This window comes from Gopherus evgoodei, chromosome 10 (genome assembly GCF_007399415.2).
Source record: "Gopherus evgoodei ecotype Sinaloan lineage chromosome 10, rGopEvg1_v1.p, whole genome shotgun sequence".
Taxonomy (NCBI): domain Eukaryota; kingdom Metazoa; phylum Chordata; order Testudines; family Testudinidae; genus Gopherus; species Gopherus evgoodei.
In genome coordinates, this window is record NC_044331.1 from 26,031,106 (window position 1) to 26,058,812 (window position 27,707).

The following is a 27,707-nucleotide window of genomic DNA, read 5'->3' on the forward strand; positions in this document are numbered from 1 at the left end:
CCCCTGACTGCCCCGACCCTATCCACCACCACCCCGAAAGACCCCTGGAACTGCCATGCCTACCCAACCCCCCATTCCCTATCCACTGACTGCCCCCTCAGAACCTCTGCCCCCTCCAGCCACTCCCTGCCCCTCCTCTCAACCCTGGTCCAGTCCCCTTACCATGCTGCTCAAAGCAGCAGGAGCTGCAGAGCTGCCCAGAGCGCCGGCAGCGGTGATGCAGTGCACTGGTGCTCTGCGAGGTGGGGTGAGGGATGAGTGGAGGACAGGCCGGGGGAGGCTCCCCAGCTGGGAGCTCAGGAGGGCTGGACAGGATGGTCCTGCGGACCAGAGTTTGCCCACCCGCTGGCCCCTTTAATAACCGATTCTTGTGAACTGGTGCGAACTGGCTCCAGCTCACTACTGGAGGTGCCCCTGGCTTACCCCTGGCACTCATGGCTAGGGGTGCAGAGTCTGGGAGGGAGTTAAGATGTGGGAGGGCGCTCAGGGCTGGGGCAGGCAGGAGGTGCAGAGCACCAACCTAGGGCAGCTCCTGTTTGGTGCAAGGGATGTGCAGGTGGCTCTGTGCAGAGCGACACTGCCCACATGACCACGATTCTGGGAGCTTGCCCACCCCCCTCAGCAGGCAGGGCCATCCAGAATGCAGGGGCTGCAGGGCCCTGGGCTAAGGGGGCCCCGAGCCTGCAGCTCTAAAGCCCCTTTCAGAATGCGGCCCTGCGAGCATGGGCCGGAGGACTCAAGAGGAGCAGAGGCAGCCGGGCAGCCTGCGTATGGAGAGAAGCGGCGCTTTCCCTTTCAAAGCATCACTTCTCTCTGGCCACTGGCTGCATGGCTGCCCCTGCTCCTCCTGAGTCCTCCAGCCCATGCTTGCAGGGCCAGGGCCCCGGGGACCCCTTAGCTCAGGGCCCTGCAGACCCTAAAGCCCCTGCGTTCTGGGTGGCCGTGTCTGCCGAGTGGGCGAGGGGCAGCTTCCCCACTAGTGCGCTCCCTCCCAGAAAGTCCTATGGTCCACCAAACAGCTGTCTGGCAGTGGGAGAAATGCTGGGAGGGAGGGAGGAGGTGGAGAAGAGGAACTTGTGCAATGCTCCCTTGTAAAGTCAGCCAAACCATGTTTTAATGGAGCACTGCACAACTTTAAACAAGTATGTTCCCTAATGGAGCAGAGATATAACTTCAAAACAACGTTAAGTGGGAGGACATTAAATGAGGAGTGACTGTATAACTTTTTCTTCTTGTTAAGCTTTTTGTTGTCTCACCATTTATATGCCTGATGAAGTTACTAGCAAAACGCTATTTAATAAGGAACTAAAAGAAAGGAATTAGCATCTTAGTATGGTGGCTCTACAATATAAATGAAGGAAGCTGTGCATTTTTATTTCAGAAGCTGGAAAAATCAGTGTATCTTAAGCCATCTGTTTAGTAGAGAGCAGCAGCTTGAACACTTGGGGTATGTCTAGAGCTGAAAGTTAAGTAAGGACATTGTATATATACAGACTCAGACTAGCTATTTTATTCAAAAACTTGTATGCTTTCTTGATGATGCCAAAAAACAAAGGTCAATGAAAGGTTTCTCATCTAGTTTTAGAACCAGATTTGGAAATCTGACACTGAAACTTTTAAAGAGAAGAGAATAAAAGGAACAGTTTCCTGAATTTCATGCTAGATTTTCATACAAATGCAGCCATCCAATTTTTAAATTGAAGTGTTAGCTTGCAGTGGATGGAAGGTTTGTTATTAAAAGGGAGACCAACTTAAAAAAAATTGTTTTCAAGAGACAGAGCTAGTAATTGTTTCAGGTATTATGTTTATCCCACACCAATATGGTTTTACAATCTTCCCCCCACTCTTTTTAGATTTTGCTTTCTCTTTTGAGCTATGTGATTTACATCCAGGGAAAAATGTGAAATGGACATACTGAATGCTGTCAAATGCAAATAAACTAAGAAACAAAATCAAATTCTATTTTTTTAGTCATACTAGTAATAGTAACCATAACAGACTACAGTGTTTTACACAACAGTTCATATTTTCAGACAGAAGTATCAGTTTTAAGCCACACCAAACTGAAATTGACGAGTACTAATGAAGATGAGGAATAGATCTTAGGAACTAGTGACATATATATAGGCTGGTACAAATTAACCTGCTACTCTCACACTTCAGTGTTGACTTGCAATCTCTGCTTCTGCCAACCAAGACTGCTAAATGGGTCAAGCAGTGTGACAGTTTTGCAGTGTCAATCAGTCTATATTTAAAGCGAGGCTGCAAGAAGGGGGCAGAGAGAGAAAGCATTATTCTCTGTGCATTCATCTACCAGCAACAGCATTCCACATGGCAGAATCTGAGGAGTCATTTTTATCCAATTGTGATTGAGGCATATTCACTGGCAGAGCAAAATACCAGATTTCTAGATATATTATTGGACAGGTTAAGTCTTACAGTGTGTAGAGTCAGTCTAAACATTTTTAACCTTTGTAGACTTTTCACATTCAAATTTAATTCACAAATTAAATTATTAAAACAGATTTTAAACATTTAATATTAAAATTGAAGCAAAACCTATCAAATTAGAGGCTTCCTTTTAGCAAGTCATGTAACATGATTAACTTTTTGAAACCAAAATATGTGAATTCTGCTCATTTTTACATAATGGGTATATGTCTACACACAAGGACAGTGCTATTTTTAAATAAGCTATGCCAACAAATGGCAAGCCCCTTAACATTAGCATAGGCACAGTTTTAGCATCTTTGACCAGCTGACATAATTGTAATGTGGCAACGCAACAGTGTGCTTACTTTACAATCCATCAATGATCAAGTGTCACACAAAATCAGCCTATTTATAGTACGTCTGGTGACACACAGTAAGTAATAATTTTGTACAGTTTGCTCTTGATTACCAATTCTGCCATTCCAAAGAAAGTAAGACTTTAAACAGGCATTGAACAGTTAGGATATATCCAAGGTCTATTGAAAACAATACAGGGAGAAAAAACTGATTATGCAATGATTACTCCTCCCTGTATCACTGCAGCACATGTGAGTTGTTTTATGTTCACTTGTAATTTGGGTTTTGACCGTGTGTGTTAGTGCTAGAGGTCTTACAAAGGCAACAAAATATATTACATAGGTCATGGAACTAAAAACACCACTGGCTGCAGGCATTAAGAAAAACATCTAGAAGGCATTATGATTTAAAAAAAAAAAAAGGAATGGATAAACTTGCTCTCCAATGCTGGCTACTCTGCCTCCCTTCTCTCTCTCTCTCTCAACATCAATGATCGTAATTTCAGCTTCACAGAACTCCCCCCACCTACCCTCTTCCTTGACTTTTTGTCTCTCATTGCCACTCACTCTCCACATTGTGTTTCATGGTTACACCACTCTTCATGCCCTCAAAAATATCTCTGCCTCTAAAAACAGTGGTTCCCAAACTTTAACAACCTGTGAACCCCTTTCACGAAATATCAAATCTCACAAACCCCTCCTAAAAATGAATATTTCCAGGGATTTTCTCCCTTACCTGAGCATAAATGATACAAGCCGTGATCTTGGAAATAGTTTTATGACATGTTTATTACACACTATTATTGTTATTTATCATTACATTATTAATTTTATTACATTATGAAAACAGACTAGGTACCAAATGGCTAGACAGCAGTTCTGCAGAAAAGGACCTAGGGGTTACAGTGGAAGAGATGCTGGATATGAGAACAGTGTGCCTTTGTTGCCAAGAAGGCTAATGGCATTTTGGGCTATATAAATAGGGGCATGATCATTCCCCTCTATTCGGCATTGGTGAGGCCTCATCCGAAGTACTGTGTACAGTTTTGGGCCCCACACTACAAGAAGGATGTGGAAAAATTGGAGAGAGAGAGAGTGTCCAGTGGAGAGCAACAAAAATTATTAGGGGGCTGGAGCACATGACTTATGAGGAGAGGCTGAAGGGAACTGGGATTGTTTAGTCTGCAGAAGAGAAGAATGAGGGGGGGTTGACAGCTGGATCTAGACTGTTCTCAGTGGTAGCAGATGACAGAACAAGGAGTAATGGTCCCAAGCTGCAGTGGGGGAGGTTTAGGTTGGATATTAGGAAAAATGTTTTCACTAAGAGGGTGGTGGAGCACTGGAATGGGTTATCTATGGAGGTGGTGCAATCTCCTTCCTTAGAGTTTAAGGTCAGGCTTGACAAAGCCCTGGCTCGGATGATTTAGTTGGGGATATGCCCTGCTTTGAGCAGGGGGTTGGACTAGATGACCTCCTGAGGTCCCTTCCAACCCTGAGATTCTGTGAAAATGGCAAAACTCTTCCAAGATTTCATTAATTTTGCTCCTATCACTTCGATTAAGCCTTCTACATGTTTCATCAAGGAGTACCAGACGTGAAACAGCATAAAGATATATAAGAAGCCAACTCAATTAAAGAGTTCCTCCCACAAGCATTCGAGTCTTGAGCAGTCCAGGCAAACAATGCACAACTACAACAAAGCTTTAACCTGTTCTGTCAGGAAGTCATGATACAAGGCTCAGGCTGCTGGCCCCTGCACCCGGGGTCCCTAGAGACAGCTCTGTCCACCATTACAGAATTTTTTTCTGAGAACCCTCTGATAGATTTTGTGAACCCCAGTTTGGGAACCACTTCTCTGAAACCTACTAGTACCTCTTCAAACAATCCCTCCCTCCGTTATCAATAATCCTAACACCCCCCCCTTCAGATCTGTTTGTCAATTTTGTTTTTAGATTGGGGACCTGTTGACAGAGGGAACATTTAATTTTGCTGAACACAAAGGACAGTTAGCTTATGATACTACTCATTAGCATTCCGAAAATCTTGGTGTTCCCCTACAAACAGAATTTATGACTAGCTCTTGAGGCCCAGCATAAAAAGGACAATGTATTGTCGTGGGGAGACCCACGATTTCAAAAGCCTCAAAATCACTGAATGTGTATCTCATCGTTTTTAGGGTAAAGCATTTCTTAGTTCACAAATTTGTACAGGAAAGATTGCTACAACAGCTTTCACATCTGAAGTTTCCCTGCATTCCTAACTGGAAGCAGTACTGCTATTTTTTTAAATCATAACACCCACGAGCTACTGGAAAAAATATAGCTATCATGTTTGCCTACAAACTGATTTTTAAAGACGGAGTTAAATGCTTATCTCAGAAATGTGAGAAGATTTAATATTTGTCAAGTTCTTGGCAATCCTCAAATAAAACATGCCTTTCAAAGAAACTAGAATGAGGGACAAAAATCAACTCTATTTTACACTTTTGTTAAAAGAACTCTTACTGATCATGTCTTTCTTCAGCATGGCTACTATCCACTTCATTTCTGGTACTCACTCTCCTGCTATTTTAGGCACGCCAGCCTGGATAATCAACCTTTTAGCAGTGTTTTCTTCCAACCAAAAATTAAAATCCTTTACTGATACTAGTAGTTTGGAGGTCAAGAGGAGTCCATACTAATACATGGATCAGGTAGCAGGAGTGCTCTTTAGTAATATGTCTTATTATAAACAAGTCTGACTGCCACTGGCTTCAGAGAATAAATTCCAAAATAGCACTGAAACCCAGATATCGTATATGCTAACATTGTACACTGGCAGCAGACTTTAAACAGTTTGTTTAGATATCAGTTTCATGCGAGCTCAGACCCACTTCAGAAGAGGCAGGCAAAGTAGATGCTTGAAAGCAAGAACTAATTTCTTAACAAGTAGAGAAACTAGAAGTTTCTGCTTGGCAACCCACAAGTGTATAAATCAACATAAAATACATCATTTAATTTTTTTTTTTAACCAATACCTGAGTTAAAAGCACAAAAGGACACAAGACAGCTGGTAAACAAACAAACATACATACATACATACATTCTCAGACACAACCCTTAAAGGACTCGTACAATGATAAAGTGAGTCTTAATGAGAAAAGCTATTGTAAGAAAATAAGCTAATCACCCTGAAACCTGATACAATTAAACATGTAAAATATATTCACTCTCATCTGTTGGTTGAATACTTGACGTTCATAAGTCTGAAGTCCAAGTTAACAGTGAAGCTTCTGAACATTTCTTCATTTACCATTATGAAGTGCATAAAATCTGTTTTTAAACTTATACTGAGGATGGTTTGTCTAGCTGTACATGCTAGGATTGTTCTCAAAGTGCTCCAGTTAATCAAAACATTTCCAAAAAAACAAAAAAAGGAACTCAACACCTGCACACTGGTTAATTACTACATTCTTCAGAGTAACTTTCTAAGAAGCTCTTGTGCAAGAGCTAAGTGTTCAAGTGTAGGGATTTTCTCTACCAACTTTCCTTATTAAAATAAACATTTCAGTGCTTGTACCAGCGAAAGCAGAAACTCAACATGCTTAGTTTTTCCTGCATAAATATTTGACCAGTTGCACATTAAACTAGTCTTCATACACAAGTCTATGGCTGTATGGGAGATGAGAAAGCGTATAGTTTTTATTGGAGAAACACAAAGTATCAACTGAAAACAGAAAAAAAGCCAAAACAAAACAAACATGGATCTGGACTATTGCCACTTAAGAAAATAAGAGCTCAATGGATCCCTTTAAAAGGAACATTCTTTTTACTAAAACACCCAGACATCAACGTTCCTTATAAGTCTGACGAGATTGAACAACTTTTCATGAGCCATCAAAGTGGCCCCAGATAGTTTCCATTTCATACTACAAAGAATTACTTAGTTGATTTATACTTTAATCAAGGAAGTTCTACTACTGCAATTTGTTTAATAAAATGATAATACACACCGTTGAGAAATGGTAGTGGTAAAATTTCAAGACAGCAAAATTTGATTTATACAAATTTCAAAAAGGTTTACATAATTCACACAACAGTTTTCATGAAAGTATAAAAGCCAAAATTGAATTACAACAACAATTCCATAGATACCATAAAGTTTTTATTCAGTAATGTATTTTATATATAATAAGAATGATTTCAAGTTAATTTTACCTATACAGTAGCATGTACTTCAAAACTATTTACTTTGGTTGGTTCGTCATAGATAGCAAAGCCAACCCTAAAAACAATCCTTTAATTTGAGACATGAAAGGAATCTTTAACATTTGCTCCATTAGCTAACATATCGTGTTTGTCAGTATTTATTAAAACTAGAAAGAAACATTAAAAAATGTCTATTTCCAAAACTACTGGATTCTAGAAACTGTATTTACTGTATCTTGCCACACAGGCCTCTTGATGGCTTGTCTACATGGATACTTAACAGGCGGCAAGCCAGTATGTAAATGTACAGCGCAATAGCTTGCCCTGCTCTAACTGGACAAATGAACCCTACTACTGCAGACCAAGTTCTGTACTGTGCTCTGACATACTCCTATTTAGTATATCAAAGTACACTACAGAACTTAAAGTGCAAGGTAACAGGGCTTATACAATGACTTAGTGTGCAGCAGACTATTGCCCTGACATTCACACAGTGGCTTGCCATGCACTAAGACATGGTCTACACACAAGGGTTAGTTTAGTTAGTTAGTTGAGTTGACACGCATTAGTTGATGTGCGATATGTAAGCCATATTAAAAGCATGCACATGGGATGGCTGTCCCCACTTTCAATTTGCATCATTCTGTACATGTCAAGGGTTTGGCACATAGTGAGCGTGTGGTGTTCTTGGAGAATATCCCATGGTCCTTTGCTTCACAGCTGAGCTTGATGAATCCTGGATTTTTTCCTCACTGCACACTGTGGGCTGTAGAGCAAAAGCCAGGTAGAAGCCAGTGGTATTCTAGGACATGGGCTCAAATTAAAAAAACAAAAACACACACACACACACCCCACCTGATTGCGCTCTGTCCCATGCACTCTCTCTTTCTGGGTAAACTAGCGCCAGTTTCTAATTGCTGTGCGCCAGCATGTACCCAACAGTACTCTGCACTGCTGAGATTACACAGAGATTGTCTGGGCTTCATTTGAGCTCTTAGAGGCAGGTGTTTTGGACTTTGTCCGCTGTACCACTGAGGAAATGATATGGCAGCAGCAGTGGAGGAAGAAGCATAAGGGTGACTTCAAGCAACTGCTACAAACACAAGTTTTCCTGGAGTAGCTTTACATCATACAGTGCCAATTTTGGACTCAGGAAACAAGCATCAACTGGTGGGAATGGGTCGTTCTGCAGACGTGGGATGATCAGCAGTGGTGAGAAAATTTCAGGATTGCGGAGGCAACCTTGTGTGAGATGTGCTGAACTTGCCCAAGGTGCGGTGACAATGTACCACATGTGCTGCCCCATATCCATGGAGAAGAGGTTCACCATTACTATCTGAAAGCAGGCCTGAATGTTATCAGTGTAGAGAACCAATTCAGTATAGGGAGGTTGACTTTTTGGCCTCTGTCATACAGCCGTGCAATACCTTGCATAAGGAACTGTTGCACTGGGTTATAAAGCTTTGTAATGCTCAGAAGACAGATGGCTTGCCCACATGGGGTTTCCCAAATTATATTGGGGCAACTGATGGTACTTGTATACCTATTTGCCCCTCACACCAGAACTTGGAGTAAGCAGTATTTCTCCATGATGCTCCAAGACATGGTTGACCACAGTGACAGGTTCACACACACAAATGCAGGGTGGACTGGAAAGGTCCACAATGTTAGGATCTTTCACAACTCAGTCTTGTTTACCATAATGAATAAAGGAAACTTTGCCTCTAGGATCACTACAGACATTAGCTGTGTGGAGATGGCTTCACTTATCCTGAGAGATCTAGCTTATCTTCTGTTTTCCTGACTAATGAAGCTATTCGGCAAGAGAATGTCTCCTGCTGACAAAGCGCCGTCCACCCCAGCACTTTTCCTCGTTAAAACTTTTGTCATTCGGGGGTGGGGATGAGGCGTGTTTTTTTCCACACCCCTGAGTGACGACAGTTCCAACAATGAAAGTGCAGTGTAGAAAGCAGACTGAGGCTATGTATTTCCCCAGCAGAAATGTGGAAAGTAAAGATAAGCAAAAACAGACTGGGTTCTACATGAAGTGCTGGTGTGGACAGTGTTACTACTGCCACTTGTTGGGGGTGGATTAATAAAGTCAACTTTTAAGAGCTCTCACCTGTTGGCACTGAGCGGCTACACAGGAGATTGTACAGCGGCGCAGCTGCATGAGTACAACTGTGCTACTGTAAGCTCTCTAGTGTAGACACACCCTTCAGACCCTTATGGGCATGCAATGCCCAAGTCTACCTCATGCAAACTGAGAATACTAAGCAAACTTTCTTTTCCTCCTTGTCTTAGTCTGCTGACTTTCACACAACTGAATGTTTTCATTACTTGAATATGCTGCAAGAGGGGAGGTAGAGTAGAGGCTGTGGCTGAACCATACTGCCATTTTGAGCAGGCAAATGGTTGGAGTTTTGTTTGGGGAATTGACCAGGCAGGACAAATGCGGGGAGGAAAAAGGAAAAGGAAAACCAGTGAATGGGAACATGCCCTCAGGGCCTGGGCTTGTAAAAAGTCTATGATTGTAGCTTTAGCAGAAGACAGAAGCAGACTGTCTAGGTTGTTCTTCTGTCATTTTCAAATCATGTAGGGGGTACTGAACAAATGAAGGGGGAAAGCATGGGTTGCAAGAAGCAGGGAAGAAGGAGCTGGAGACTCAGAAAGGCTCCTAGCTTACATCTGGCAAAAATAGTTAAACCCATGCGATACCTGGACCAGGAGCTGGTACAGCAGTATTTATAACAAAATTTAAAGATAGATATTTACAAGCTCAGGTTCTCAGTATAGGATCTGCCCTCTGAGTCCCAAGCTGGGTTTCTTGCTAAGAATCAGGCTTGCTTCCCAGATGCCATAAGGCTCCTGAGGCCCAAACAGATTCTGGCTTTCCAAGTAGAGTGCAACACTGCCCTTTTCATGTTCATCTCTGATGATTCTTGCTGTTCTTCCTCAGGAGGGCTGTAGACTCAATAGTAGTGCAATTGCATAATATCTTGTCCAGATCCTCAAAATATGGAAGGTTTATTTCCATCCTGGCATCCCTGGTTTTAATACAAGTTCTCCTGAGCCATTTGCTCTTTATCTGGAATTGGTCGGCATCCCAGCTGTGACCCTTTCAAGACATCTGAATAGCAATGTCCACAAACATATCTTTATTGCAGTGGCAGTCATAAGATCTAGGGTCTCAGCATGGCTCTAAATGGCTGCTTGAGACACATTGTAAAGGCTGCTGGAATATTGCTGTAATGCCAACATACTGGAATCCAGGAGCAAAGGATCCAATGTTAGTACTGTGCCAGTTTTTAAAACAGAAGAGAGGACCATCCAGTCAGCTTGACCACAGAGCAGACGGCACACAGGTAAACAGACAAGTAATGGATGCCTGCAAAGCAATGTGGGACAGCAGTTGGAGGACTGCCAAAAACTAGTGTGCAGAAACATTGCATACACAAGAATAATTGACTGCATTAACTCAAATAGCATCAAACTTAGTACTCTTTTAAAGATGACTCCAGAGATTACGATAAATGCAGGATTATAAGATGCCTGTGCTAGATATATCATCATGAGATCCAGGCACTAGAACCCTACTGCATTTCTAGTGGAGGGTCATGTCAACATTAAGCAATTCTATTTAATTGTCTTGTGTGTAACTTGACTATGATACACATGACAGTTAGTTAGATTTAAAATTCTATTAACATTCACACAACCTGAAACACCTACAGTCAGATAGAAGGCTCTTATGCAACACATGTTGATAGATGAAACGCACCCCTGATAGTTGCTTCAAGAGCAAGGTGTCAGCATAACACGCTTCAGTAATTTTACCATTTAATGGGCAGCAGTTAGATGACTCAAATTATCTTCACTAATTCCCACTTCTGAAGATATTTTAAGTGCACCAGTGCTCCATACAGACCAGAGCAAAAACATCTGTTTCTGCAATTATATGTAAATACCTTTCATATAGAACCTATATTTTCCAATCATTTTCTTTTAAAGTTCACATTTAGTCCACAGTAATTTCTTCACAGTAATTTCTTCTCAGTCTTCTTATTTGTTATTCCATTTAATGATTGTTACTTTGAGTACTTGTGCTTAGATGTTTACTATCCAAACAACCTCATTAAGATCTTGTTTACTCTGGAAGGTTTGCAAATCAGTTTATTTTCACAAGGGTTAGAGAGGGACAGAAGCCAGATATTACTTGAGCACACTTATGCACAATACAAACATAGTACAAGTCAGTAGTTAGCAATGTGAACAGTTTAGTCCTCAGTAATTCAAGTTCCCCCTACTTTGACATGCAGATGTATCAAATAAGCTACTGCGCAAAGAGTTAGGCCACCAGGTCTTAAAGCAGGATACAGTGGAGGAATTAATCCAGAATTGGGCCTTCTATGTTCCACTGGCCAACACACTCTATTCAGAAAATAGTGTCAAATCTTTGATTAGGCATAAACTAGAAAAGCTTTTTTCATCAAGGTCCACTGGTCCCTTTCATAATTTTAAGACTATTTTAAGAACACTTACAACCGACTGGGTGCCAGTCCAAGCCCTTGCAGCTGACTGTGGGCCGGTCAAGGACTGTAGAATGAACCCCCACAGGACTTGTTCAATGAACAAGGAACACTTCAACTTTGCCTTCACTAACTAATCATATAACAGTGTGTACATTTAAAAACAAAAAACAAACAATTAAGAACCCTACCAAACCACACTGCACACACAATTCTCCCCCTAGGGAAGAGAATGAATAAACCATGTCACAGATGTTAGTCACACTGTTTAATGTACTACTGGGAGGCACTCATATTACAGCGATGACGGCTGCGTAAGAACTTATTATAGGTGGGGTTGATAGCACCTCCTATTAAGATTGCCTGACGCTTCCCATAAAACCCTGTTTCAGTTACTTTTAACTTGCTAAACTAACTGTTTGGGCTTAAGTTTTCTATGCTGTAACTGCCCCAGGCTTTTTAAACGTTTCAGTTAAAACAGTAAGTGCTTTGCCCATTCTAAAAAAATTCTGGTGACCTTTCCTTTAAAAAGCTGTAGCACCCCCAGGCTTGTGATCAGGGGCTTAAACTAGGTACGGGGTGCCCTTTGTGTCAAAAATGCTTTTGCCATCCCCACAAAATGCATGTGCACTGTTAACACAGCTCAGTCTCAGAAGTGGTGGTGAAGGGGGTTTACCTTGCAATTGCAGCTCTAGGCTGTTGCAGACCAGATTAGGCATCAGATGTGAGAGCAGAGTCTCTCTCCTGTGCTCTCAGTGCTTCCCAGCTGAGTTGAGACAGCATGGAGCACAAAGCTGCAGGATTCAAATGTAGAGGGGATAAGAAACAGACCTGGAGTGGGAGACTGGACTGGACCCTGGGGTAGAAGAGTAACTAGGTGTTACACTAGAGACTGGAACTGGGATGAGAATCTCTACACTTGCGGCTTAAGACAGGCTAAGTGAGACTGGAAGTTGGACAAGCCCAGGGTCAGTGCCCACTAAAGCACATCCCCCTTCAGAGCCTGGAAACAGAATCCAGGATTTCTGAGTCTCACTATTCCAGTGCTGTCAGCAAGTACTGGGAAGCCACCTGGCAAAGAGGGTGTCCAATTCCCCTCTAGTGTTAGTCCACATAACAGTAGTAGGTTGTCATCCTGGTCAGTTATACCATTAGTTCAAGAGGCAGAGTTGTGTGGTTGAACTAAAGGTTCTAACTGTGCTGATGAGACATATGGTGTCAATATGATGCCATATAGGATTTATTTTTAGTCTGCTTTTTTAAACCTGGAAAATCAGACACACAGAAAGCTATATTTTAAAGCACACTAAGGAGGTTATGAAATCAAGTGTACAAAAGTTCAGAAATGTCAGAAGTAAAGTTGCCTGAGCAATCTTAATCAGCCCCTTTGTGCTTACACAATACAGTTTCTAACAGAAACTCTGCTTCATTCATTACACAGGATGGGCCTGTTCTAGGAACAAATGAATGTTCTGTAGTAAAGGAGTCTGTTCGTGGAACATTGACTCATTTGTTGCAGAAGTTGGAAGGTGGGGATTGAAGGGGATTTCAGGAAAAGCAAGGACTGGCTCATAATTAAGGCAGTTGACTGTTGCCATGGAAAACTGGATTCTATTCACACCTCTCCAAAGAGTTCCTAGGTGATGCTAGGCAAGTCACTTAAATCAGGAGATCACTGGTGGTCACTAATTGTGTATTCCTTATTTTCTGGTCCCTGAGATCTGATTTGCAGAAGTGTTGAGCAATCACAACTGCAATTGAAGCCAATGGAGCTGTGCTTTAAACATATGAAAGGCTATAATGATAAGAACTTGGAAAAAAACAAAAAAACAAAAAGAAAAACCCACAACAATCAGGTCCTAGGCATCTCAAACTGGGCACCCAAAATTAGTGGATGTTTTGACCTTAACCTCTGTGCTTAAATTCCGCATCTGTAAAATGGGGACAAGATCTCACCTCACAAGGGTGTTGTGAAGAAAAAAAATTAGTGTTTGTAAAGCACTCATATTATAGGAACAAATAGACAAATTAAAAACAGTAACAAGTCATCAGGACCAGATGGTATTCACTTAACAGTTCTGGTGGAACTCAAAAAACAGAAAATTGCAGATCTACTGTGGTAGGTAAGCTATTGCTTAAATAAGCAAATCTAACACCGAAGTTTTTTTAAAAAGCTCCCGATTCAATCATAGCAATTACAGGCTGTTAAGTCTAAACTTCAGGACCAGGCAAACTGGTTGAAATTATAGTAAAAGAATTATCTATAGTAAGCAGAATTTTCAGACACAGATTCACATGGCTTTTATAAAGCCTCACTAATATATTAAAATTCTTGGGGGGGGGGTGTTTCAACAAATACGGACAAGGGTGATCCAGTGGATATAATGTACTTGATTCAGAAAACCTTTGACAAGGTCTCTCACCAAAGGTTCTTATGCAAAGCAAACCATCATGGGATAAGAGGGAAGGTCCTCATGGATCACTAACTGGTTAAAGGATAGAAAACGAAGGGTAGGAATAAACTGTCAGTTTTCACAAGGGAAATTGGAAATAGCAGGGTTCCCCAAAATCTGTACTGGACCAGTGTTGTTCAACATATTCATAAATGATCTGGAAAACGGGGTAAACAGTCAGGTGGCAAAGTTAGAAGATGATACAAAATTACTCAAGATAGTTAAGTCCAAAGCTGATTGTGAAGAGTTTCAAAGGAAACAAAACGCAGGTGAAATTCAATGTTGATAAATGCAAAGTAATACACATTGGAAAACATAATCCCAACTATATGTACAAAAATGATGGGTCCTAAATTAATGCTTACCATTTAAAAAAATAGATGATGATCTTGGAATGTCTGAAAACATTGGCTCAATGTGCAGCAGCAGTCAGAAAAGAGCTAACAATGTCAGGAACCTTTAGGAAAGGGATAGATAAGGCAAATACCACAATGCCACTGTATAAATCCATGGCATGTTCAGCTTGAATATTGTGTGCAGTTCTGGACATCCCATCTCAAAAAGGATATATTAGAATTGGAAAATGTACAGAGAAATGCAAAAAATGATTAGGGTATAGAACAGCTTCCGTATGAGGAGAGAAAAAATATTGGCACTTCAGTTTAGAAAAGAGATTAATAGGTCTTTAAAATCATGAACGGTGTGGAGAAAGTAAGTGTTATTTACTCCTTCACAAAACAAGAACCAGGGGTCATCCAATGCAATTAATAGGCAACAGGTTTAAAATAAACATTACCTCTTCATTCAACACAGTCAACCTGTGGAAGTAATTACCAGAGGATACCATGAAAGTCAAAAGTATAAATAAATTTTAAAAAGAATGAGATAAGTTCATGGAGGATAGGACCATCAAGGACCAAGATAGCCAGGGATACAACCACACGCTCCAGGTGTCCCTATACCTGGAACTACCAAAAGCTGGACTGGACAACAGGGGATGGATCACTCAACAACCCTGTTCTGTTCATTCCCTCTGAGGCATCTGACAATGGCCACTGCAACAAGACAGGATACTGGACTAGATGGACCATTCGTCTGACCCAGTATGGCCATTCTTACAGTCTTATAGAGATGGCACCATAGAAAAGCCCATGAGGGAATTAATAATTCTGCCTTCAGAGTAGCATCTGAATAGCAAGCAGTAAATGAAGCATGGGGCCACATATTAACAGTGAGTACAAAACAAAAAACTGAATAGGTACTCATTGAACGAGCACAGTTTGTTCTATACACTGAATGAGGCAAAAATCCAGTAGGGAGGTAAAAATAGTATGTGATCATATTGTAATACTATTATAATGCATATGCACATGCACAACAAGGCCAAATTAAAGTTACAACGGCAAACAATTCTGGTATTTCCTAACTTCTGAATAATTGACTTTGTAACCTTAATGTTATTTTAAAAATGTAGCTTTTTGTATGTAATGTAGAACAAAAGTAGAGATTTGATTTATTTTCTTCTTGTGTTCCTAGCGTAGAGCAGCTACATTTTAGTTTTAATATGGCCGAATAGGAGTCCCTCTAATGAATGCTTGTCTGTAACCTCATCCAGAATTACTCCTCTCTTAAGCATCATGTTGACTCTGATACTCTTATAAAAAATTCATAGTTTCTCAGGATCTTGCATATATGGATTTCAGCTTTTTCAAATAAAGTCTACATTTTATATAATGTATAGAAACAAGGTAGGTGAGTTAATCTCTCTTATTGGGCTAATTTCTATGGATGAAAGAGACAAGCTTTTGAGCTAGAGAGAGAGCTCTTCAGAAAACCTTGTCTCTTTCACTCAGAGAAGTCAGCCCAATAAGAGGTATTACCTCACGCACCTGGTCACACAGAATTTCTCATTTACCCTGAAGCTCCTTGATGAAAAAAGTGAATGATGTAAATATCTGTAACTGGGCATGATTAGAGACAGTAATTCATAAAGTAACACCAAAATAAGCTGTAAGCATTTCATGGGTTGCATTTCCAAAGCAGAACTCTTTGGGCATCATAGAGATTTTAGAAGCAAGTTAATCTGAAATAAAGAACACTTAACAGGAATGGATGGCAATCCTTCAGAGTGGGGTAGAAAATTGCTGTAAACAAATGACTTATTTGGAGGGTGGCAGTCACAAATTTCACTTGCTTGATCAACCTGTGAAACTCTTTGGCTTTTGGAGGGAAACTAAGACCTGTGCTGAAGTGTAGCACAGAACTCTGAGCCCAGGGCAAGGGGAGAGCTAAGGTAGCTTTAATTCTGAACGGTTTTAGGGGCTGGATAGGCCCTCAGTGTAACAGACAGGCCTCCAGGACTGTTCAGGTCCCAGCAGCCTGCCTGGGCTGTCCTATAGGCTACAGTGCTGCCCAGAATCTCTGTAGTAGTTAGAGCCACAGTCCTGCGCCAAATACTTCTCCTCTTCCACTCCTCCTTTGCCCTGCCTTCCATGCTAGAATTTTTAAGTCCTCTTAATAAAATGTGCATCTTTACACAATGAATTTAACATTGAATTGCTGCTTCTTACATCTTGAACTGGAACATAATTTAAATTATTTCACAGAAAACTGTAAGAGAACGTTTTTGATAAATGCTTTGGAAAATTTAATTTGCAACCTCCCTCAAAACTATCCACAGTGCACCTGACTACACCGATTATGTACAAACTGTTGGGGAGGACTGGATGACTCATTATTGATAATGGAATACTAATTCTTTATCAAATACAACACAGCCTGAATTGATAGTGGCTTGTAAGTCATTATTATCATTGTGCTGTTTGACAGTCTAATTTAATTTTTAAAACCGTAGGTATTACTTTGAACAGTAAGTAGATTGGTTTCAGTTACTGAAACCAGTTTTCTTTTATTAAGGGACACCCACAGTAGTGGGTCCTGTGGCAATAAATGGAGAGCATAAAATACAACCTATAATTTATTCTGGATGAGTTAGTGGCTTACAGGACATTTAACATTTTAGTAATTTATCTCTAGGGTCAGTTACCTATTAATTCTTTATAAATAAAAGTTCATGGATGACTAGATTTGATTTTGACAAATAGGGAGGAACTGGTTGAGAATTTCGAAGCGGAAGGCAGCTTGGGCGAAAGTGATCATGAAATAAGGAGTTCATTATTCTAAAGAATGGTAGAGGAGGGAGAATAGCAAAATAAAGACAATGGATTTCAAGGCGGCAGACTTCAGCAAACTCAAAGAGTTGGTAGGTAAGGTCCCATGGGAAGCAAGTCTAAGGAGAAAACCAATAGAAGATAGTTGGCAGTTTTTCAAAAAGAGACATTAAGGGCACAAGAGCAAACTATCCCACTGCATAGGAAAGATAGGGAGTATGGCAAGAGACCATCCTGGCTTATCCAGCAGATCTTCAATGACCGGAAAAAAGAGTCCTACAAAATACCTACAAAAAGTGGAAGCTAGGTTAAATTACAAAGTATTAATATAAACAAACAACACAAGCATATAGGGACAAAATTAGAAAGGCCAAGGCACAAAATGAGATCAAACTAGTCAGAGACAAAGGGTAACAAGACAATATTCTACAAATATATTAAAAGCAAGAGGAAGACCAAGGATACGATAGGCCCGTTACTCAATGAGGGTGAAAAAATAACAGAAAATGTGGAAGTGAAAGAGGTGCTTAATGACTTTTGTTTCAGGTTTCACCAAGAAGGTTGGTGGTGACTGGACGTCTAACGTAGTGAATGCCAGTGAAAATGAAGTAGAATCAGAAGAGGCTAAAATAGGGAAAGAACAATTAACAATTACTTAGACAAATTAGGTGTCTTCAAGTCACCAGGCCCTGATGAAATGCATCCTTGAATACTCAAGGAGCTGACTGAGGAGATATCTGGGCCATTAGCGATTATCTTCGAGAAATCATGGAAGACTGGAGAGATTCCAGAAGACTGGAAAAGGGGAAATATAGCACCCATCTCTGAAAAGGGAAATAAGGACAATCCAGGACATTACAGACCAGTCAGCTTAACTTCTGTACCCGGACAGAAAATGGAGCAAATTAGTAAGAAATCAACTTGCAAACATCTAGAAGATAATAAGGTGATAAGTAACAGTCAGCATGGATCTGTTAAAAAAATATAGTGTCAAATCAACTTGATAGCTTTCTTTGACAGGGTAACAAGCCTTGTGGATTTGGCGGGGGGTGTGTGTGTGTGTGAAGAAGCGGTAGACGTGGTATATCTTGATTTTAGTAAAGCTTTTGATACGGTCTCACATGACCCTCTCATAAACTAGGGAAATGCAACCTAGATGGAGCTACTGTAAGGCAGGTGCAAAACTGGTTGGAAAACTGTTCCCAGACAGTAGTTATCAGAGGTTCACAGTCATGCTGGAAGGGCATAACGAGTGGCGTTCCACAGGGATTGGTTCTGGGTCCAGTTCTGTTCAATATCTTCATCAACTATTTAGATAATGGCAAACAGAGTACACTTTTAAAGTTTGCCGATGATACCAAGCTGGGAGGGGCTGCAAGTGCTTTGGAGGATAGGATTAAAATTCAAAATGATCTGACAAATTGGAGAAATGGTCGGATGTAAATAGGATGAAATTCAATAAGGACAAATGCAAAATACTCCACTTACAAAGGAACAATCAGTTGCACACATACAAAATGGAAAATGACTGCCTAGGAAGGAGTATTGCAGAAAGGGATCTGGAGGATCATAGTTAAATGAGAGTCAACAGCATAATGCTGGTGGGAAAAAAAACACAAAATGCTAACATCATTCTGGGATGTATTAGCAGGAATGTTATAAGCAAGACATGAGAAGTAATTATTCTGCTCTACTCTGATTGGATCTCAACTGGAGTATTGTGTCCAGTTCTGGGCACCACCTTTCAGGAAGGATGTGGACAAATTGAAGAGTCCAGAGAAGAGCAACAAAAATGATTAAAGGTCTAGAAAAAATGACCTATGAGGGATGATTGAAAAAATTGGGTTTGTTTAGTCCGGAGAAGAGAAGACAGAGAGGAAATGATAACAGTTTTCAAGTATGTAAAAGGTTGTTATAAGGAGGAAGAAAATTTGTTTTTCTTAACCTCCGAGGATAGGACAAGAAGCAATGGGCTTAAATTGCAGCAAGGGAGGTTTAGGTTGGACATCAGGAAAAACTTCCTAATTGTCAAGATGGTTAAGCACTGGAATAAATTGCCTAGGGAAGTTGTGGAATCTCCATCATTGGAGATTTTTAAGAGCAGGTTACACAAACACCTGTCAGGAATGGTCTAGATAATACTTAGTCCTGCCACGAGTGCAGGGGACCGGACTAGATGTCCTCTCAAGGTCCCTCTCACTTCCACAAGCACATTAGGATTTTGATAGACACCAGGTGGCTAAGATAATAACATTTTGCTTTAGCTCCAATAGTATGTGAAATATTCATGCTGTAAAGAAAAGTTAAACAGTTCAGAGCTGCAGGCTTCAAGAAGCTGGAACTGTGGATTAGCTAGAAACAGGCACATATGTTTTAGTGACTGATCTGAAAGTGAGTGATGATGCATTATTTATCAGCTTCCCTCACAAGGTAGTTACCAGCTCTTCATCTAGAATTTTTAGAGTTATTGGTGCCAGTTTTGGCAATGAGAAACTAATTCAAACTCCTTTTTACTCTTGGGGGGATTCTGCATGCCCCCCGCCCCACAGAATTCCTGTGATTCCCTGCAGAAAATGACCGGGAAGCCAAGGGTCCCACAGCCTGAGCTCCAGCCTAAGTCAAAACATCCACACAGCAGTTAAACAGTCCCATAGCCCAAGCCAGCTGACATGAGCAAACCATGGCTGCTTAACTGCACCAGAGATACACTCTTATAGGCCACTACTAGACTGGAGGGAGAAACTAAAGAACAAGGAGTATAAGGCAAAATGATAAAAAAGACGACGATATAAAACTCTGAAAACAATAGATAACAAAGCTTAGAAATGAAGAGGAACATTGGTGAAAATACAACATAGGAGCTGACTGTAAGAGGACTGTGAAAGGCTACAATTAGCATAATCTTTTTTGGTATAAAAAGGTTTGAATTCTTTCTAGCTGGAGTCACCATAATGACAAGATCTTAGCTTTTCAAAAAGGAGCAGACCTTCAATTCTCCTTTAATGCTTGAGAGCACACTATGAATCTTGCAGACACGCCACACCTCAACATTTAGAATTTCAAAGAAATGCAAAATTGTTAATTATGTTCTTTAATACTTACTAGGAAGTTAACATAGAGGATCCTGTTACTTTCACTATTTTTTAAGCTATTAAGATAAAGGTGTGGGCTAGGCTCACAGTTAAGTCAAAACGTGAATATCTTTGATAAAACAAACTACATAAGATTTTTCCCCACACAGTGGTTTCTACAAGTCTTTTCCCCACCAAAAGTCAAGCACTTTGTCTTGTCTTAAAATAGAGCTGTGTGTCTGATCATTTAACTTTCTAGAGCTAAGATTAATATGTTTAACTTCTGACAGTTATCTATATCTAGTTTTTTTGCCCCAAGTTGAAGCAGTTTATTGGGAGGCAGTGCCATAACCTGTAATACACTTTTTAGGGTCTGAACAGACTTCAGACTCTAGTGCTGTTGACCCAGCACCTTATAAAAGTACTGAAACATTTCTAAACTTGAAGAAAAACCAGGATCTTGCATCCATTCATGATAAAAATTTTGATAAAAAAGTTTGCCTGATTAGTAATCTGAAAAGAAATTATAAAGCAAACTCTTTGGTTTGTTAACTTACTGGCAAATTTCAGGGATAAAAGTTCACATTAATTTAACATGCATGTCAAACCAGAGGCAGAGCAAGAGCATGGGGGCGGGGGAGAAAAGGATGTTACAACAAAAACACCTCCAAGCAGGAATAGACTACATCTGGTTTGAGCAGAGATGAGACAAAAATGGTAGATTAAATGGGAAAAGGCTAATCACCAAGTTTTTACTAAGTTTAGCTAAAGGCCATGATACATTTAACATTAAAATGCACTAATTAGCTCTGACTTCCAATAAAAATGCCCCTCCTCCCCAAGTCAATGGGAGGGGAAATGCTGACTGGACTGTAGGGAATGTAACAGTGTCTGGAGAGCATAGGGGAGATGCAAGAGTGTATGCATACCTGTGGCAAGACAGGGGCTGCCCTCCCCTTAAGGGCTGACTTCCGGGGGGCAGTTGGGAGGAGACGACAAGATCAGGCTAGCTGAATGGCTTTTGTGTCACCCCACCCACCAATTTAAATTCTCCCAGATTTTTTTGAAAAGTCTCTTGCTCCTGCTTGCTGCCCCACCTTGCCTCCCCTTAATTTTAGTTTAGAACAGTGTTTTCAAGATGCCGAAGGTTTGAGCAACTGCCTGTTTTGTGACAGGAAAGGGAATTTTTCCCCATTGAGGCCAAACTGGCAAAGATCTGGTAGGGTTTTTTGTGTTCCTTGCAGCATCATGTAGGGACTGTTGGATTGAAAACAATCAGACTTGAAAGTTTAACATTAGCAAAGTTAAGACCATTTAGCTTATCACAAGTTTTGGCTGGTGTCCCCTGCAAATAAAGCCTAGAAGGGCCAGTTCCCAGAGGTATTTGAGACCTAGGATTCTGCTGGTGGACTGTGTGTCTTAAGAGCAGAGGAGACCTGAAGTCTTCCCAGACTGAGGTTCCCTCTTAGTAACCTTTCCCTTCTCACACAGAGTGGGGAAGGAGAAAGACTCAACTCACTGCTGAATCCTAAGAGTGGGCCAAGGAGTGTCTACTTCGAGTTACTGGTTATATAGTGGTAGCTCTGAAACCGCACGCTGGAACCAGTTAAGTTTCAGATGCAAGTACAGCATGGGCACATAGCACCCCTCACCAGCATTAAATAAAGTCACAGCTTGCTGCTTATATCCATCCCATGCATCTGTCATTTGCTTGCCTGTGTGTCTTGATCAACATGAGTCTCCTAAGAGATAGGACTTCATGCTGAAGTCTGATGCTCAATGCAGCTTAAGTTTGACATCGTTGCTACAAGAACTTCAGAAGCATTTCTCCCCCGACCCCCCAAGTAAAACTCACTATGGAATACCGAGTTTTTGGTTACCAGTATACTCTTGTTCAGAGGGGTCAGAGTATTCAAAATTGAAAGTTTCCTTCACACAAGACTAGCTGTACAAAAGCTTTCATGAGCTCTAAAGTGAGAGTTTTAAGGTTTTTTGCTCTAGTAAGTGCTGCAAAATTTCATTCACCAAACCTGGAACTCTAGCAAAACCAGTAAAGTAAAAATAAAGGAAAGTATTAACATTATCCTCATACATCTTAAAATGTACCTTAAAATTTCTAATACAGAATTATACTTAATTACTGGGGACAGACTTCCCATTTAGTTACCAGGTTCACACATTCAAAGTAAAAATGGTTCTGATCTGGAAGGAATGGTTAACCTCATGGCTGCCAGTGGCATACCATAATAGCAGAAACTGTAATGCAACCAAACTCCAACTGAAGGTCTGAAAGAAGTAGACTTGTACTACTACTCTACCCTCCCTCCCCACAAATTGGGAATATGCCTTTATAAGAGACCAGGTAACTTGTTCTATCCCTCTGCCTATTTCCATCCCTTCAAAAAGCCTAACAATTTAAATTAGTTCAACGCTTCTGCTACAGAATAATTTCCACCCCAACAAAGAGGCATATGAACTAAAATAATAAGTCAGCAAGACAAGGCCAAACACCTTGATATTGCAGTCAGTCAGGGTATTTAATCCTCTCCCCTCCTCCACATACATTGCACAACTTACTGCAAGGTTCCCTTGGTAAATTTCAAATAAAGATGAATAGAGAGACATGGTCCAGCCATCCTCCCACACTTTTCAATTAAAATACCTTAAGGCCTGCTGTCACAGAAGTGAAGTTCCTTACTAAATTTTAAAAACACAGATTTGACTTAAGCTGTTGATTATGGAAAGCAAGAAACCTGATACTATGTGGCTGAAGGCTAGTAGCTAGGCATGTAAAAAAGAATGCATAGACCTTTCACTGCTTCAGACACTGTAGTCTCTAACCAAAGTACTGATTTAATTTCATGACTGCTCTGCACAGATAGCTGACATTACTAAATGCTACTCCCATATCAGCTTGTTAAATTTGAACCCAGACTCAGCATATCAGTATACTAACCCAGACTAACTGGAGTCAAGAGAAATATTTTGGGAGTTGTTTTTAAATGAGTCACAATACCCCCACTATAATTAGATTTACTATATAATTAACAAACTATTACAGTAGAAATCGATTATATTTTTAAAAAAAAGACTTATGATACATGTATTAATTACTGTCTAAAGTTTTTCTTCTAACAGGTTGCTGAATTACTACAAAGTCAATTCAATCTGCTCTTTTTGCTTATTTTGGTAAACTATTTTACAGAACTGTTTGTAAAAGCTCATTTTGTAAAAGGTCAAAGGTCAATTGAGGAGAGAGGTGTCTCTGTGCATGTTGTCTTACACAAAGGATCTGAAACTCACTATCTGCTGCAAATCATATTTAGTGTCCAGTTTTCAAAAGGCAGCCATCATTCTGTTTTGCATGCACAAATGCAGGTAATTCGCATGTGCATGAAAAGTGTGTTCACAACTGTGAGCATGATCTGAAAGACAATTCAGCCCCTTTGAAATTTGGCTGTCCAGGATCATGTTTCTAGGTTTTAACCATGAAACTTAAATACCCACTGCTAGAAAAGGGGGGAAAAACAAAAAACAAAACACCACACCACACTCACCAAATCCAAAACCCACCCACTTCAGTAATAGACACACACTACTTGCTACACAGTGCTTCAAAGGTTGCCAGAATCACAGGAGGGGTTAACCTAAGAACATGTCTGCCAAGAAACTCAATTTCAAAATTATTTCCTTTAGAAGACTGAAGTTTGCCTGGAATTTTTACTCAAGCATTTGTTTTCACAGGCTGGGCTTCTAATTTGAATTTGCAACAATTTAATTTGCTTTACATTTTTAGACAAGTGACATTAACAGCACAACAGCTGTAAGTGGAAAACCATGAGAAGCACTTTAAAGCACTAAGATTAAACAGTTTTTCATCTTCTTAATGGACTTTCTATAATGAGCAGGTTCAGACTACTTGGTTTTCTACATATTAGGGAATATTTCACAACCACAATACCACTGCAATTTAAGTAAGAGTTTGCTTACTGATTTAAAGTTTTCCAGGACAATCTAGTACAGCCATTTTTCCAAAAGTACATACTCCAAAGAATACATGCTGATAACTTATGATCCTCTGCAATGATTTTTCTGTCAAAGTTTAAAATTCAGACCAATATTTTAAGAGGTTTTTTTGTTTTGTTTTTTGTTGTTGTTATTTTTTTAAATAAAAAAGGTACTGAGACAGTGATTTTAATAAAGAAAATAAACAAACCCTAGTCAGGCAATACTTTCACTTAAAGAACTAAAATCTGCAGGATAGGACTTCGAGGTAATACTACTGCAACTCTCCAGATTAATTTAACTACAGATCACTTGCAACTCCCCTTTCATTTGTATCAGCAAGGTGGTAAAATAGTAGAAATGTCACTTCACTAAGGCTAGTGTGTACTTAAAACTTTAATGATGTTTGTAAAAATGCCTAGTTGTGGCATTGTTGTCCATTTTTATTCATAATTTAGAGCACTATGCGAGTCTGACATTTTGCAAGAATTTCAGAATGGCTTTCAAGAACAAAAGATCATTTAAACAAGTTTATAAACCTACTTTTCTTGTGGGTTTGTCTGTCATTATTAACAAGTATAAATTGCATCACTAGTTAACACAAGAGAGACAAATTTCTCAAGTTAAGTTCAAAAGGAGTTTTATTACTTAAAAAAGTTAAGACTACTAAACTCAAGAACTAATTTGAACAGCAATGTTGTTGGAAAAATATTAAGTTACAGTGTAAAGCTTGGGCTGAACTAGTGGCTAGAATAAAAAGGGGAGGAAACGCTTAAAATTCCTGTGGCTCAGGGTGTATACAGATACAAATGGTATTTTACAGTTGCTCTACTCAAAACCTACTTACAATTAATTCTCTACACACAGCAAGTTACGGCAAAAACATTAAAAAAACTTATATAAAGTAAATCCAAGATTATAAAGTAACCTATTCATTCTTGGGCATTTTAAAACCTCGATATTTCAGCAAAATATAATTCTGTTGTGGATTATGCTATACAGTTGAAGTTTTAGCTCAAATTTGATTAAGTCGAGCAGAACTTCAATATATAGACTACATAATAAGCTAAACCATTTATCTGCATGTAAATGAATCAATTATGATTCTGAATTAATATTTGAAGTTCAGGTGCTTGACTGAGAATTTTGACCAAAAAGGAAACTAGACTCTAGGAAAGACCAAAAGAGATTTAAAAAAAAAAAAAAAAAAAAAAAAAAAAAAAGGTTCTCTCACATCCCCACCCCATTTATAATATTGCAAAAATGTTTCAATAAATTAACATAATTGTAACATTTATAAATGTCTTATATTTATGCTTTGATCAAAGGCTAATCATTCTACTACTTCAGATCCACTGGCAAAGGATTTACAGTGTTAGTTTTTCTCAAAGGAAAAAAAAACCTCACCTTGTGGGGCCTCCACAAAGTACTACTTGATTCCCTTTTGCAGATACTAGCATTTTTTGGAAAGCCACGAGTTTTTCCTTCATTTCCAGGTGTGAACTGTATGTGCAACTGGGATGTCTCTGCCTTAGGACACTTGCATTTAAGACTGGATAAACAGCAAGAAACTTTTTGACAAGATCCTTCTAATGAAACACTTCTTTGCAGAATATGGTGGGTTGTCCTCATTTGTGTATTTGGTCTTTCTAATTCGTTTATAAGAATCTGATACTCAGAATGTTTTTTTGAGGGCAAACATGCAGATGTGCTACGTATCAGTTTTAAATTAGGGTACTTTGCATCAGAGTACAAATTTAATTCCTTTTCTGATAACTCTGGACTGTAGCAACCATTAACCATTTCATCCCTTGATTCAGATTCTCTTTGCTGAGTGAAATGAACTGAAATACAAGGGAAGCTGTTGGATATTTTTTTACATGTTGTCTGCTCAGCGCTACTTGCAGCCTGATTTTTGTCCTGTAATGCACTATTCAAGTAAAATGGTCTAATGTCTCTAGTTTCACCAGGAGAGCAAATGGTTTTAGATAGTCGAAGTCCATTGACTGCTGTTGAAAGGAACCCTTTAGAAGAAGTTGTTTGATCTTCATTTTGTGCCAGTTCAGTAGGAGAAATAACGAACTGTTGTGATGTCTGATAAGATCCCCTGCTTGGTAGAGGACCCAAGCATGTTGGAGAAGTTGGTGGGGTAGTGGAAGGACTCCTAGGAAAGATGACCAAAGATGAAAAACCTTGTAGTGGAATTTTAGTTTTCCTCCTCATTGGCAATTTCACTTGTTCCAAACCATCTTGATCAAAAGTAGTATTTTTACTTCTACATAAATTTTCCTCATATATATTGTTCCTATAGGAATTACATTTGTTTGCTGTGCTTCTATATGAAGAAGTACTATATACAATACTGCTACAGATATTACCACCAGTGGAAAGAGTGCAACTACTACTGTCACTGATTATACTGTTGCTGTATGAGCCTCCATCACTAGTGATACCTGTACACGATTCATAGTCACTGCCAGTTCTACTGAAGGATCCACTGTTATTCGCTGCAATACCGTCAAGATTGCCAGTGCACATGGTAGCATTGCTCAAATGGCTGCTACTGTTTAGCACATTAGATCTGTAATCAGCCATATTCCTGTTACAAGCATTTCCTTCATTACCAACACTGATGAAAGTGTCCTCACTAGCAACTACTGTATCAGATTGAAAACAGTCACTATACCTTCTAGACTGCAGGGAAATCTGCAGTGAGGCGCTCTTTTTGTTTTTCTTTTGCAATGAAGAAACAGTTGAATGCTGCCGTTGATTAATTATTTTCTGCATTACCGTTGGAAAGACAGCTTGCTTGGGAGTCACCTTAATTTGTATAACATCAGGTGCAGAATTCTGTGAAGGTCTTTGGAAATACACAAGAACGTTACCATCCAAACCATCTCCAGAGATTTCTGATAATGGATCAGTGTTGCTTCTTTGGACTGCAAAATGCAATCTTAACCGTCGTGCCATTTGTTCTTATTTGCACACATGTTCGCAAGAAAGAACCATAAAGCTCCTTTTGCAGAAAGGCTAGAGGCAGCTGCACAGAGTTGAGGTCCAGTTCAAACACATCACAAAAATAAGATCCCATGAAAGCCGCAGCCTTTGTCCCAAATTTCAACGAGATACTAATTAGCATATAATAAAAAGCACCTCCTAAAATAAGTCAGCCAATCCTTGAATTGCGGTTTCTTTGATTGTTTGTAGTCAGAATGCATTTACTTACAAAGCACTTGATTTCCAACGACCGTCAAGCTTAACCGAGCTGCAGCACAGACACACACTACCAACCTTGTTTCAATGTTACTTTCTGTAATTTGCATAAATGAATAAAATCCAAGAATATGCTAGCTCTTTGAGTTTAAAACAGCAATTCTTGTTGCAGCTACACTAGCTGAACCAACGTGTCTGTGCTTTCTGCAGCAGTGTACGACTACTAATATTTTTACCCATAGGTTTAGAATTACAGGAAGTTGGTAGGAATGAAGTCCCATATAACTGAG

At 39.8% G+C, this 27,707-nt stretch overlaps 1 protein-coding gene across 4 annotated transcripts in view; it reads right to left on the reverse strand.

The window, feature by feature from the left end:
• The window catches only part of NEDD4 (NEDD4 E3 ubiquitin protein ligase), a 121,523-nt gene that overhangs the window by 50,461 nt on the left and 43,355 nt on the right, over positions 1-27,707 (reverse strand). Inside the window, exon 1 of one of the 4 annotated variants that reach the window (XR_004002416.1) lies at positions 25,612-27,670. The exons of 1 other annotated variant lie outside the window; for it this stretch is intronic. Coding sequence is in view for 2 of the 3 variants with exons in the window: in XM_030578592.1 (XP_030434452.1) it covers positions 25,612-27,174 (1,563 nt within the window). In the remaining variant the exon portion in view is untranslated. Of the gene's footprint in view, positions 1-25,611; positions 27,671-27,707 lie in introns of those variants that run through there. 2 more of the 4 variants (XM_030578592.1, XM_030578593.1) reach the window with 2 other exon arrangements.